Source organism: Sminthopsis crassicaudata, chromosome 1 (genome assembly GCF_048593235.1).
Source record: "Sminthopsis crassicaudata isolate SCR6 chromosome 1, ASM4859323v1, whole genome shotgun sequence".
Taxonomy (NCBI): Eukaryota; Metazoa; Chordata; class Mammalia; order Dasyuromorphia; family Dasyuridae; genus Sminthopsis; species Sminthopsis crassicaudata.
Window position 1 is genome coordinate 674,218,635 of NC_133617.1, and position 14,578 is coordinate 674,233,212.

A 14,578-nucleotide genomic window follows, 5' to 3' on the forward strand; every position below is an offset into this window, starting at 1 on the left:
GCACTGATATTTCTTTTGGCGTTGGGTTCCTGCCACTATTGCTTCCCAGGTGGGTGGGGCTCACCCTTTTGCCACGACCTATGACATTTTGTAGAATAGTGCTTGTGGAGATGAAAATTCCTTCCAGGTCTCGAGGATGCAGCTTTCTCTGCTTCCATTTAAGATTCACAGCTGGCATACAGTGCCTGCCCCTCTTTCTTCTGTAGAACTGAACCTTACTTGAGCATTCTCACCAGCCAGTCAATAAACATTTATTAAGTATGAGTCAGGTACTGTGCTAAGCGTTGGGGATACAAAAAGAAGCAAAAAATAGACCTTGCTCTTAAAGAGTTTATAATTTAATGGGGGAAAGAATTAGCAAACAAATATGTACAAACTCTGTATAGGATACATAGAATTAATTAACAGAGGGAAGGTACTAGAATTAAGGGTTAAGAAAGGCTTTCTGGAGAGGATGAACTTTTAGCTGGTACTTGAAGAAAGCCATGGAAAACATCCCATGATAACAACTGTCCATGTTTTTCTTCAGGGCCTCAACAAAGGATTTATTAGCACCTTAGAGATCATCTTCTAGTTATGTAGACCCTATATAAGATAATGGAATTTAGGGCTAAAACCATACCTAGAGTTCAAGTCCTTGAATTTTTTAAAAATAGTTTTTTATTTTTTCTAATTATATGTAAAGATAGTTTTCAACATTCATTTTTTTATGGAATGTTGAGTTCTAAACTTTTTCTCCCTCCCTTCCTCCTCTTTCTCTTTTCCAAGAGGCAGGCAATCTGATGTAAGTTATGTATGTGTAATTATGTAAACATATTTGCATATTAGTCACATTGTAAAAGAAGAAACAGAAAAAAAGGGAAAAGGTGTAACCTCGCTCTCCCCCAATAAAAATGAAAATAGTATGCTTTGATTTGCATTCAGATTCTGTAGTTCTTTCTCTGGATATGAATAGCATTTTCCATCATGAGTCTTTTGGAATTGTCTTGGATCATAGCATTGCTGAGAAGAGCTAAGTCAGTCATAGTTGAGAATCACACAATGTTGCTATTACTGTGTGCCAGGCTCTCCTGGTTCTGCTCACTTCACTCAGCATCAATTTGTATAATTTTTTCCAGGTTTTTCTGAAATCCCCCCTGCACATCATTTCTTATAGCACCTAATACTCCATCATAATATGTAACAACTTGTTCATCCATTCCCCAATGATGGACATCTCCTCTTTGTCCAGTTCTTTGCCAGCACAAAAAGAGCTGCTTTAAACATATTTGTACATGTGGATCCTTTCCCCTTTCTTGTGATCTCTTTGGGATACAGCAGTGGTATTGCTGGAGCAATAGTGTCACAGTTTGGTTGCCCTTTGGACAGGAAACTGAGAGGAGGTGATTTGCCTGGTCGCTGAGGCAGTAACTGGCCGAGCTGGGACATGTGGCCAGGCCCTAGGACTCCCTTTGCATGACAGTAATCAAAGACCAGCTTAAGGGATGAACTTGTCCCTCTTACCCAACTTATAGAAGAGTGTGAGGAGCTAGTACTTGTCTCTTTGACACCAGTACCTGACAGTGATAGGGACAGGGCAGAAACCTCTTAGGGGTATCACATACATATCTCTTCCCTAGGAAGAGGGCTAAGGAGAAAGGGGAGGGGGTGTTTGCAAAATGGGGTGGAGATTGGAAAGGCAGCCACAGGGCTTTCCAGCACACTCTAGAAAGCGTAAAGGAAGCTCTGCTCTTCTCCAATCCACTGGGAAGCTCTGATACCTTTTGAGCATGTTGAGTGAAGGCTGGTGCAGGTAGAACAGGGAGTAGGAAACAGGTTTTTTGGTTTGATGTCAGTAGAGTTGTCCTAGAACCCCGGGAAACAAAGTTCCCTCTCCAGCTTCAATTCCCCTTCCCACTGACTCTTGCCCAGTATCCAGCAATGGAGTATGCTCTGCCTCTCCTGCTAGTTTAGACCCTCACCCAGAAGTCTATAGGAAGCCCTATCTCCCAGATCAAAGACCATGGAGGTGTGATATGGCGTAGGGGAAAAAAAAATTGGGTTTGGAGTTACAGGACCTTGGATCATCTAACGTGTATACAACAAGCATTTATCAAATGTCTGTCATATCCAAACCCTCAGATAACTTTGCTGTTTCCTAATACTTTTCCAACTCTGTCAGTCACTTCAAGAAATGATCTCTGGGGATCCCTTCTAGTTTTGAATTTGCTTCATTCATTTTAGTAGCACTTTGTTTTTTCAATTGTTTAATCCACTTCTCCTGTAATATTGTCTATTATAATATAATTATATGTGTTAACATTTTGACCCCGCTGCTTCCGACTAGGCTGTAAGCTCAACAATTTTAGAGATAGTGTCATGGCTAAATTTGCCCAGCACTGTGCTCTGAATAGAGTAGGTGTTTACTGAGCATTTATAGAATGAGTAAATGAGTGACTATGGTATTCCATGTGTCCAGGGAATATGAAAAAGTGTGTCCTTCGGCTGCTGAAGTGAGGGAAGTGGTGATGAACCACCTTCAGGAAAAGGATATCCTGGATAGCTCTTTGCCCAGTAACATCATCATCGGCCCCTTTTTTGTCAACGTGGAAAATACAAAGCAGAGCCTCTCCAAGAAACGCAAATCCCTGGCCAACTCCATGTTAGACATCCTGGCAAAGAACCTGCACCGGGAAGTAGACAGTGTGAGTTTAAAACGAGCTCCCTTCCTCCGTTTCCTTTGTTTTATTTCTCATCTTTTCTTTATATTAGGGGCTCTTGGTCCAATGCTTGTTAAGATAGAGAGTCATAGGAATATGGCATATTTAATGTGGAAGAACAGCTCTAGAATGGTGATCCGATGTCTTCTGACTTTGGGTCTCTTAGCGCCCCCAGACCTGAGCAAAGGTATCCCTTCCACTCCCTCTTCAGTGTTAGCCGACAGCCTGTAATGAGGGGGAGCCCCTACCTCCCCGAAAGCCAGTTTCACTTTGGGATGGATCTCATTTTGCTCACTGGGCCCCACGCAGCCTGAGCCAAATTCCGAGCTTACATCCTTGCAGACAACTCTCCGGGGCCCCTGCATCTCCTCATCTTCAAGCTCAGCATCCACGGTTTGCTCCCCCAACCCTATTATTCCTCTATTCAGGGAATTTCCTCCAAGGGCTTCCCATTGGCTCTAGGGTCAAATAGAGACTCCGTTATTGGACACTGAGGGTTTACACCTTGGCCCTGGGCTGCTTCCTAGGCCTGTGATAAATCCCCATACCCCCTTGTTTCACCTTCCATCTCAGTTGATCCTTTCCCTGGTCCTCCTTCTGGACAGTCCCCACCTGCTGTCCCTCCTTCAATGCCCCTCCCAGATGCTCTGGTCTCCTCCAAGCCCTCGATGCAGCATCCCCCTTGCCCCAAGCTTCCTTGTCTCTGTTTGGTGTGTGTTCTGTCTGCTCTGTGAGTGTCCTCCATCAGAATGTAAGCTTCTGCAAGGATGGGTTCTTTCCTTCCTATTTGTATTCCCAATATCTGGCAAAACTGTGCAGCAGGAAATAGCCAATTCGTGTGTTTGCTGATGGATCAGGAGCGCCTGGGGTTGTTCCTGTCCTGGGAGCTTTGTTCTACGTGCCCTCTAGCTTGCATGTCTTTTGTTAGGTGTGTTCCCTCCCACTGAAGGCTGTTCTCCAAGTGGGTTCTGACTAGGAGAGAGGGTGGTTGGTGGCCTCCTTGTCTGGGATGGAGGGCCTCTGGAATGCAGCTTGGGGAGTGTGAGCACTGCTGACTGCCCCATCCTACCCTCAACTCATCGTGACTGCAGTCCCCACATCAACCAGTCAATAAACATTTTCTAGGCTAGGATGTAGGGAATACAAAAACCAAAGGGCGTTTAATCTGTTTTAGTCAGTTTTGTTTGAGTGATGGGGTCAGAAGCCGAATGGCAGAGAACTGAGAAAGGAGAAAACATATAGACAGTGAGTGTGGATAGCTGCTTCTAGCGGAGAGATCAGAGAACATCTTGAAGGCTATAGTGAGGTGTCTGGGTTCTTTTTTAAAGATAGGAGAGATCAGGGTATTTGAAGGTAGCAATAAATGGAGAGAAATGGGAGATATGAGAGAGACAGAAAGACAACCAGGAAATGTAGTGTCAGAACCTTCTTTGATTACCTGGAGCCCAGTTTGCTACAGGGGCCCTACTCCATGTTTTGGAGGCCCTCCTCCCTTTTTCTTGGGATGACCACGGAGCAACTATTAATTCAGACAGGAAGAAATGCATTCAAATCCAGCCTCAGACACTTAAGTGCTGTGGGATCTTGGAATCTCATGCAAATTCTGTCTTAGTTTGCCCATCTTTAACATGAGGGTCATAACTGATGGACTTGGCTCATCTCAACAATGCAGCGATTCAAGGCAATTCCAATAGACATGGGATGGAAAATGCAATCTGCATCCAGAGACTGAATGTGGATCAAAGCATAACAGTATTGTTACCTTTTTGTTGTTGCTTGTTTTCCTCCTTATGTTTTTTCCCTTTTGGTTTGATTTTTCTTGCACAACACAAAAGATAGAGAGATGTGTTTAGGCAAATTGTACACATTTAACCTATATTAGATTTCTGTCTTAAGAAGGAGGAAGGTAAGGGAAGAAAGGGAAAAAAAATCTGTTACACAAACTCTTAACAAAAAAACATCTTTACATATATTTGGAAAAATGATTGGAAAAAAATGAGGATCATAATAGTACTTATCTCCTAAGGTAGTGTTTTAAAGACCTCAAAGTGCTATGTAAATAAACCTATGATGATGATGATGTGGGGATGTGACTATGGGCAGTCTGTTGGAGATGGGAGGAAAAGAAAGAGTTGAATAAGGGATGTATGTAGTGGAGTTGGACCATTTCTTCATCAGAGATTGGAGCTGAGGAAGAGAGAATGGGGGATATTTTAGGGATTGTGACATAGATGGGGAAAAGAGGGAGCTCCAGCTAAATGTCTATTTTCTCAGAACATTTTTCCTAGCTGTTCACTGACTATCCCTGTAATGGATTATAGAGTCAACTTTCTTAAATTTTTTTTAGAATACTTGTCCCTTTTTACAAGGCATTTGTGGCATTTCTCTTGTTTTCCAAGTTTATATTGTCCTTAGTATTCCTTATCTTGCAGAATTGTTTCTGGAGTAACACCGAACAGGGATGGGAGCCCCTGTACCACTGAGGATATTCCAGGGTATATTCTTCAAAAGTGTTTGGGCAGGTTTGGGCATAAAAACCTGAAGGAGTCTTTAGTTAATTTTGGCATCCTACATCAAGAAGGCTAGAAAAGACTTTTGAAAAAAAGTCATTTCATATTCAGGTTTTCAGATAGATCTGATTTCTCATTAATATTCATTCCATTATTGTAGATTGTAACTTATTCATATCTGTGCTATGGTATTTGTACCCTAATCCATGTTCTTCAATAAACTTGGACAGGAGATCCCCCTAATATGTTTTTCTGAAGTTCCAGGGATACTGAATAGAATCATAGAATCCTAAAATGTCAGAGCTGAAAGCACCTGTAGAGCACAGAACATTGTATTTCAAATCTGGGGAGGATTTTGGAACCAACCTATTCAACTGCTGTTTCCCCCAACACATCTTCCATTTTACAAATTAAAAAAAATAGGCTCAAATGGAAAAGGAGCTTACTTACTCAGTTTCACCTAGTAAGTTTATGGCTGAATCAAAGTTAGGATTCCCAACCACAGGAAGGTCTCTACTTAAAATGGTATAGACCAATGGGCATTCATTCTTTCTCCTAAAAACAAATTTTCATCTACTACAGATTTTCATACTACAGAGTAGTATCCAGTAATACTGGGTCATAGGGCTAGGCAGAATCTACTGAAAACTATGTTTAAAGCCCCCAGAAAGGAAAGATCACATCCTTTCCTAGGTATCTTGAAATCCTTCATACTTTTCTAATTGACTATTTATCTTTTTGAGCAAAAATTACTTTAATCATAGAGTGGAATGGGCAATTTCAAAGCCCAGAGGCTTTGAAAGAATTAAAGTAATTTTTGCTCAAAAAGGAAGAAGGGAAGTCCTATGATCCAGAAACTGGGAAGATGTCCCCTGGAAAAAAGTATGGAGGAGGGAAGGATAGCTCTCTAACTGGGGACTGGCATCTGGATAAAATAGCAGTAATAAGCAGAGATCTGACTTGGCTTTTTCTTTTGCAGATTTGTGAAGAGTTCCGGTTCATTAGCCGGAAGATTTATGAGAAGCCTAACAGCATTGAAGAATTGGCAGAGCTCCGAGAATGGATGAAGGGCATCCCTGAAATGCTGGTGGGACTGGAGGTACTGACCCAATCCCCAAGTCGACAGGAGTATACTGGGATATCAGAGGGGCTGCATGCTCATGGGAATGGACACAATTATGGATGCATCTTTGAAAATGGAAACTTAAGAGGCAGCTAAATGGTGCAGTGGATTGAGTACTGGCCTTCAAGTCAGAAGGACCCGAGTTCAAATCCAGCCTCAGAATTTACTAGTTGTGTGACCCTGGGCAAGTCACTTGACCCAGTTGCCTAGCAAATAAAAAAAAAAAAAAAGAAAGAAAAAAGAAAATGGAAACTTGGCCAAGAGTGATCTGTTGGTTATTTTAAGCTTGTTCTGCCCACAAAGTTTCATCTCTGAACTCAGACTTGGCTGGGAACCTGAACAATGTCTTAAGTCCCAAGAAATGGAATGAGCTGCCTATATCAAACACTTGTATCCTGAGTGTCCTGGGGCTCCTAGAGATGCATCCCTGGAGCATGAAGGGGACTCAAGACAAATTGTAGTTTCTCCCCTTCCCACCCCCAAGTGTGTCTTCCTTATGGTGACTATGGGTCTTCAGAAAGCAGTCTTCACACAGGAGATCTGGGGGTGGGCCAGAGCCGCCTCTGACCCTACTTGGGAGAATGTGTGTTTTCATCATAATTTAAGGGCTCCCCCCATTTCTATTGGGTTTTATACAGAGTGCTTTCCTCCTAGCCTTCAGCAGAGTGGATGGTGCATGTGACTTTGTTCTCCATTTTAGATGAGGAAAATCATCTCAAACAGTAATTTGTCTAAGGTCACATTGTCCTTTATTCTCAAAGAGATGCTCAAATGACACAACTTGGTTAGTGTGTCCCACTGCAGCTGATCAGACCAACTCGGAGCATTCTTGTCACAGGCTGGAGTCCAGGAGCCCCCAGAACCTCCAGGGTCCCTCTGACTCTGTCCATCGTGTGTGGGTTCTGAGCTGATACGGTTCTGAACCAAGGGCACCTTCTCTGACGAGGGCACGCCATGCTGGGTGGACCTGGGCCAGTGATTCCTGTGTCAGGGGATCAGCTTTAAAGTTTGAGAGACCTTGAGAGAATGTACAAGGCTCTTTCTGGCCACGGGGTGAGCGCTTGCCCTGTGAGAGCTCTCACAGTGGAGAACACTTTTTGCCAAGTGCACATTGGCATTGGGCAGTGTGGCCAGCCCATGGAGCTGTGCTCTCTGCAGTAGAGTCCGAGTACTTGGCAGCTGAGCTCCACAGAGAACTTCTGCCCGGTGACCTCAGATGGAAGCATAGTTTCCCAGCATGGAAGACTGTCCAGGTTTCATGGGTGAAGAGCAATCAAGATCCCATAGCTGGGCCTGAACCCAAGGCTCTCTTCTCTGGGCCCAGGGATCCTTGTGGGACCTCCCATGTTGCATACCATTGTGTGCTGAGAAATAGTGAGTGAATCCTTCCTCCAATTTGGCCCAGCTGCTGCTGGATCCACTGCCTGGAGGGTCATCCTTTTGCTCAAAGCACCCTCTTGTGGCCTAGCTCTTGATTACAGGGGAAGATTTGGGCTTTGGGCTGCTACCCATCCCTTGCCTTTTAGGATATCAGTGATTACTCCTATAGCATCACAGAATGTTATAGTCTTTGAATCATAGAATACAGAATTTTAGATCCATAGAAGTTATGGATCTAAATATATAATTATATATGTTTATATATGTATATCTAATTTATATATCCTCAGAGAAGGGAAGGGACTTGTAAACTGAGGGTCAGAGAAGTATCAAAGAAAAATTCTAATTATGCATTTTGCATTTTGGCATGAGTCTAATGGAAACAATCTCATTTAATTTAAAGTTAGAGCTTGAGAAAGCTATCCAATGTTGCAAATGACCCTGCCTTCTAACATGACTCTCTGCTCCAAGCCAATTTAGATAATATTGATAGGAATCTTGAATAAGCGAAAGAAAGATATCTTACAATACAGCCTGTGTTAACACTCCCAAACTGAGCGATCATATCTCTATCTCTTTCCTCCTGGCTCATTCTTCTCTTCTGGAGGAATCAATGAGAGTCCTTCCGCAGATTTGTTTAGAGAATCCAAATTAAATGGTAGGTAGTTTGGGTGCCTCTTTGAATGAAAGAAGTTAATTCCCATAGGGTGGACCCCAGACCAGTCCCTAAAGAGAATTGCCATTAAAATAAGTCATATGAGTCAAGTAACAGGTGGGGAAAAACAATATTCCTATCTAGAGCAAAAATATTCTTTGTTAAGTTTCTTGCAGGAATGGATATTATAAACAACATGGACATTATAGTGGCTAGGATGTATGGTTAATAGAATTATAAGGGAATGAGATAATATTGTAAAGCATTTACTACTAGTGCCTACTATATAGTAGGTATTTTATAAATGTTGATTTCCTCCCTTTTGCTCAAAGACATTTTGAATTTTAGTGCCCATAAACAATACAGGTCCCTTGAAGACAGGGGATGGAGAAGTGAAAGATATTTCTTAATAATGACAGAGATGGAGGATGGAATGTTTTGCTATGTCAACACCCCTTACCTTAAACCATCTGGGGCTGTCTCCAGTTGTCTTGATCGATATCTGACCACTGGACCCAGATGATTCTGGAAGGGAAAGTGAGGCAGGTGACCTTGCCCAGCCCTCCCTCACTTTGATCCATTCACTTGTATGTCATGGCATTATCTCCCTGATACCATGGTTCTTTTAGAAAAAGAATGACAAATAACAGTTTTAGTTCCTTAGTTTTCACTCTACTAAATTCATTTAATGAGATTCCCTTTTTACCTTTTGTCCTGACCTTTCCCATCCACCTTTTTAAAAGGTTTTCTTCATTTATCTGGAAAGAGCTTTGGAGAAAAGTGTTATTTCTTTATATTCTAGAGCCGTGGTCCTCAAACTTTTTTAGTAGGGGGCAGTTCAGCATCCCTCAGACTGTTGGAGGGCAGGACTATAGTAAAAACAAAAACTCACACTCTGTCTCCGCCCCTCAGTCCATTTGCCATAACCTGGTGGGTTAGGGTTCCAGAGAAATTAAAAATTAAAAAAAAAGATTTTAAATGTTTCCCAGAAGGACAAGGACCTGTTAAAAGTGGCCCTGAGTTTTCATGAAAGGTCTCTGTCCTCCCAGATGTAGGGTTCTTTCTGCATTACCCCATTGTCTGAACATCACTCATACCACTGCATTAGTGACACAGTTGTGACTCTACTGAAACCAATAATTGGGAGCCTTGGGCTAAAGTGCTGAGTCTGACACTCACTTACTGTCTTAGCAGTTCCCTTTCCATTCCTATAAAATAGGAAGAATAGCCCTTGTATAATTTGTATTTCTGATGTCACCTCCACAATTGCATTCTTCCCCAAGATATACTTCAAGACATTAGGCTTATTTATTTGTTCTGGGAAACACTGACCATCCTGCCAGCTTTTAGTCTGTTAAGCCAATAGGTTCTTGTGGCCACCCTCTGCAAACATGCTCTCCTCCTGCCTGCCCTTGTGACAAGCCTTCTACATCTCTGACTCTGGACGAGGTTATCCAGGCTGTGGACAGGGCAGAACCTTCTCTGGGGAGCTGCCATCCACAGCCATGTCTTAAATCTGGGTGACTTTGGTTCTAAGAATGGCTTAAGCCGATGGAGCCATGTTCTTGTCTGTCTTTGCAGGAAAGGATAGTTAAAGTCATGGATGATTACCAGGTCATGGACGACTTCCTTTACAATCTTCCTACAGATGATTTCAATGACAAGTAAGTGAGGACTTAGAGCCTTTCCCCTTAGTGTAGGTTCTTAGCATTTAGTGATTTAAGCTACCTTGCTTGCATCCTTTAGGCCCTCTGTTCCTCCTACTCCAGAGTCCCAAAGACATTAAATAATGACTTTGACCAAGGTCCCACTGCTCAGCAGCAGCAAAGCTGGGAGGTAAACCGAGATTCACTTTTGGCTCCAAATGCAAGGCTCTTTCCCCTGCCTCCATTGCCTTTTCCTTTAGGTCCCCTGAAGGATGAATTTCCATTTTCCTTGCTTTCAGATGGGCAGCAAGTGGCTGGCCCCACAAGATCCTTGGGCAAATTGAGACAATTCGGGAAATGCACATGGAGGAAGAAGAGAAATTCCACAAGATTCAGCTTATGGATCAGAACAACTTTTGGGAGAAGCTGGATGGTCTTCAGGTGCTCTTCTGGAACTACAGACATCCTGTGCCCCAGGCCCCCTTTCTGACCCTGACATTCCTGCAGCCACCCAGTGGCAGTGGCTGGGTCCATTCAAATAGCACCAATGTGTTCAGAATTACTTTGGAGTAGAGAAGAGGTTCCTTATAATTGGGAATGGGTTATCCATGCACCTTGCGTACATACTGTCACACAGAGAGATAGCCACTTCTTCCATCAAAGCGTGAGGACATTGGCCACCTGTTCCCCCAGCAAACTGGAGAGGGGGGCTTCAGTTTCTGGGAATGGCGTAATAACAGACCCTCAGATTCACCAGCCTATGGATCACTCCCACTGCTGGGACATGAAAGTTAATGCCCCTGCTTAAGGAGCTTGAGATTTGGGAAAGGATTTTGATCAGCCCAAGGAGGGTTACCAGAAAGCTGAGTCCGGATCACTTGAAAGAACTCACCTTGTTTAGCTTGGAGAAGACAAGATTTAGACCAACATGAGAGGCGGCTTCAATTACTTTAAAGATTTTCATGTGGAAGAGGGATTGACTTGTTCAGAAATAGAATTAAGAGAAATGGGGGGAAGTTGAAGAGAATCAGATTCTAGAATAGATTCAAGGAAAAACTTTCTGACAGAATTTTTCCAAAATGGAATGGGCTCCCCCGAAAGCAGTGAGTCTTTAGACAAAGGCAGCATGTCCATTTGTTGGGTATGTTGTAGTGAGAATTCCTTTTTGGGTGTGGATTGGATTAGATGGGCTTTTGCGACTTTGAAATTCTGTGACCTTCTATGGCCCAGTAAACTCTACTTACCATTGGTGTCCTTCCCCCCCTTAGTTGGTGGTAGCTGGATTTTCCATTTACACAGAAATTGCACGTGCCCATGAGATAGCCAATGAAGTAAGGAGAGTCAAGAAGCAGTTGAAGGAATGCCAGCAGATGGCCATGCTCTATAATAATCGAGAGCGGATTTTTGGGATGCCCATCACAAATGTAGGTGACACAACTAAGCCTTTCTTTCCTTCCTGCTGCTCATCTCTCTCTCCCCTTCTTCCTGCAAGATGCGCTTTAGTGAATGTACTCTCTTCGATTAAGGTTGGAGGGATGGGCTCAAGACAATATTTTCTCCTGACCATACTTTATGATACATCTTAAACGCTCTTGTGTGCTATATTTTTGCCATAGAAATGGCTTATAAATTAATGGAGAGTTTCATTTTTTCTTTTTTCCATTTATGTTGTCATAGTTTTTGTGTATATATATATATATATATATATATATATATATATATATATATATATATATATATATATATACACACTTTTTCTGGTTCTGCTTGTTTCATTTTGGATCAGTTTATATAAAATCTATCTTTGAATTCCCTGGAGTATGTATATCTGGGACCCAATCAAGAACATATAGAGAAAATCACAAATACTCTTTAATGTAATGCAGAATGATTTCATTAATGAGATAGTTTGTGTTTTAAGACTAGGTATGCCAATATATCAAAAATTAAAATAACTACCTGATTTGTAGATTTAATGTTATACAGTATAAAATGTTATAAAATTTAAAAATTGAAATAATGCTTTTATAGTTAAAACGACTGAGTTTGGCCACAAAGAAGAGGTATAAAAATGTAACTTCCTTTGTTATTTGTAGACATGGGGGACTATGGGAATGAAACAATCAGTCAATCAGCATTAAACAGGTATTAAACTGTTATTGACAATAGGCTCTATGGTAATTCAAAGACAAAGATGAGACCATTCTTGTCCTCAAGAAACTTTCATCCTATGGGATGGACAATAGGTACATAATTAAGTATATACAAAATGAATCCAAGTTAATAGGGGAATTAGAAAAGATTTCATATAGAAGGAGTTAGCTGAGCAGAGTTTTGAAGGGAATTAGAGGTTTAAGAGGCAGAATTACATTTCAGGAATGAGAGACAGCTAAGACAAAGACAGAAATGAGAGACAATGTGGGGTGGGAGAAACAACCAGTCAAGTCAACAAATGTTTATGAAGCACCTACTATGTGCCAGGTACTATGGATACTGAGGAAGGGGAAAAAACAGATCTTGCTTTCAAGGAGTACACAGTATAATAGGGGAGGCAGTATGTGAACAACTGTATATGAACAAGATGGAGACAGGATCAAATAGGAGAAAAGAAAAAGAAAGCACGAAGATGAAGGAGGACGAGGAAAGGCTTCTTGTAAAGGCTGGGACTTAGATGATAGAGAGCCATTTGCTGAAAAGGGTCGGAACTGTGCTTTGGATCAGTTTAGATCAGTTTGATAGCTGAGCAAAGAATGAACCGGAGTGGGGAGAGACTTCAGGAGGTGAGCCTGTCTGCTATTGCCATAGTCCAGTTGTGACCAAACGAGGAGTCACACCAGGGTTTTAACAGTGCCAGAGGATTGAAGGAGGCAGGGAGAGGGGAAGCAGAATCCTGGCTCTCCAGTGAGCTTGGATATGGGAGAGAATAAGGAGATGGTCAAGAGTGGGCCGGGTGTGGGGCCTGAGAGCCTCCCAGGAGGGTTGTGGGGCCCTCGACAGTAAGATGGAAGAATGGAGGAGTCGGTTTTGGACTTGTTGAGCTTAAGTCAAGATGTCTTATAGATCCTTGGAGATGCAAGAGGGGAGATCAGGAGAGAAGTTAGGACAGGACAAATTGGTCTCAGAATTATCTGCAGGTAGAGATGCATCCTTGGGCACTGATGAGATGACCCCCCCAAATAGTATAGAGGAGGAAGAGAAGAAGGCCCAGAATAGAGCCTTAGGAGTCACAAGTGACAAGCAGACATGGCGTGGATGGATCAAGTCACCCAGCAGGGAGGAGAACCAGGGAGAGCAAGGTCCATATCCGAGAGATGAAAGGGATCAGTGTCTCCGGCTGCAGAGAGAGAAAAAAGGGCTAGAATTGGGAAGAGGTGATGTGACTGCAGCCTCCTGCAGCAGGAGGCTTTGGGAGGCTCTGGCCTATGTAAGAATGATGGACGGTCCCCAGACAGGTCATGTGGTCCCAGGGCTTCCTGTGGCGGGCTGCTGACAACAGGGGAGGGTCAAGTGGGCCGGTTTGTGCACCTTACACACAGGGGCGGAAACAGCAAGGGAAAATGATGGTGGTCCCTGGCTGGAAGCAGTCAGAGCTCCCAGAGCCCTGTCTGGGCCTTCTCTGCAGAAGGGCCCCTGGCGGTGGTCAAGGTGAGGATGGGCCCTAAGAGGGCATTGTTGTCTCTCCTGCACAGTATGAAAAACTTTACAAGATGATCAAGGATTTCCAGCCTTACTACGACCTGTGGACCACAGCTTCCGACTGGTTACGTTCTTCAGAAAGCTGGATGAATGACCCTCTGTCATCCATTGACGCTGAGCAGCTGGAGAAGAACGTGATTGAGGCCTTCAAGACCATGCACAAGTGCGTGAAGCAGTTCAGAGATGTCCCAGGTAAGCCTCCGGCTCCAGTCAGCCTTGGGGAGAGACGGGGGCACATGAACACAGGCTTTAGATCCCCGAAGGAGGGCAGTGGGAGAGGGGCCAAAGGTGGCCTGTGTGACATAGGTGCAGGAGCGGGCATGTCCCCAGTGGGCAGCAGCATGATGAGCAGGACGATCGCCCCTGGGCCTAGCCTTTCCTCCCAGCCTCCCCTGGTCTTATTTCTCTCTTCAGCCTGTCAGGAAGTAGCCGTGGACATACGGGGCCGAATCGAGGATTTCAAGCCCTATATCCCGCTGATCCAGGGCCTACGGAACCCCGGCATGCGGAACCGGCACTGGGAGATGCTGTCAGAGGATATCAACATGAACATCAAGCCCAAGGCCAACCTCACCTTCGCTCGATGTCTGGAAATGAATCTACAAGATCACATTGAGGCCATTGGCAAAGTTGCCGAGGTGGCGGGCAAGGAATACGCCATTGAGCAGGTGTGGAGCACGGCCGTGGGCCAGCTGATGGGTGACCAGGCTTATGGGAAAGGCCTGATCATCCCGACCATCCGGAGCACTCAAACAGTGGGCAGGGGAGCCCAGCACCAGGGAGCACTTTGGACAGGCTCACCTGGGAGGGTCCCTGCCAGCTCCGAGAAGTGTCTTAAGTTTTGTAGCTGAGAGGCTGGGAGAAGTTTC

The 14,578-nt window shown here is 43.7% G+C and overlaps 1 protein-coding gene across 1 annotated transcript in view; it reads left to right on the plus strand.

The window, feature by feature from the left end:
• Positions 1-14,578, plus strand: part of DNAH1 (dynein axonemal heavy chain 1) — a 132,890-nt gene that overhangs the window by 32,245 nt on the left and 86,067 nt on the right. The window contains exons 13-19 of the mRNA XM_074282678.1: positions 2,459-2,684; positions 6,189-6,308; positions 9,949-10,031; positions 10,313-10,454; positions 11,282-11,437; positions 13,703-13,901; positions 14,124-14,377. Coding sequence (XP_074138779.1) covers positions 2,459-2,684; positions 6,189-6,308; positions 9,949-10,031; positions 10,313-10,454; positions 11,282-11,437; positions 13,703-13,901; positions 14,124-14,377 — 1,180 coding nt within the window. The remainder of the gene's footprint in view (positions 1-2,458; positions 2,685-6,188; positions 6,309-9,948; positions 10,032-10,312; positions 10,455-11,281; positions 11,438-13,702; positions 13,902-14,123; positions 14,378-14,578) is intronic.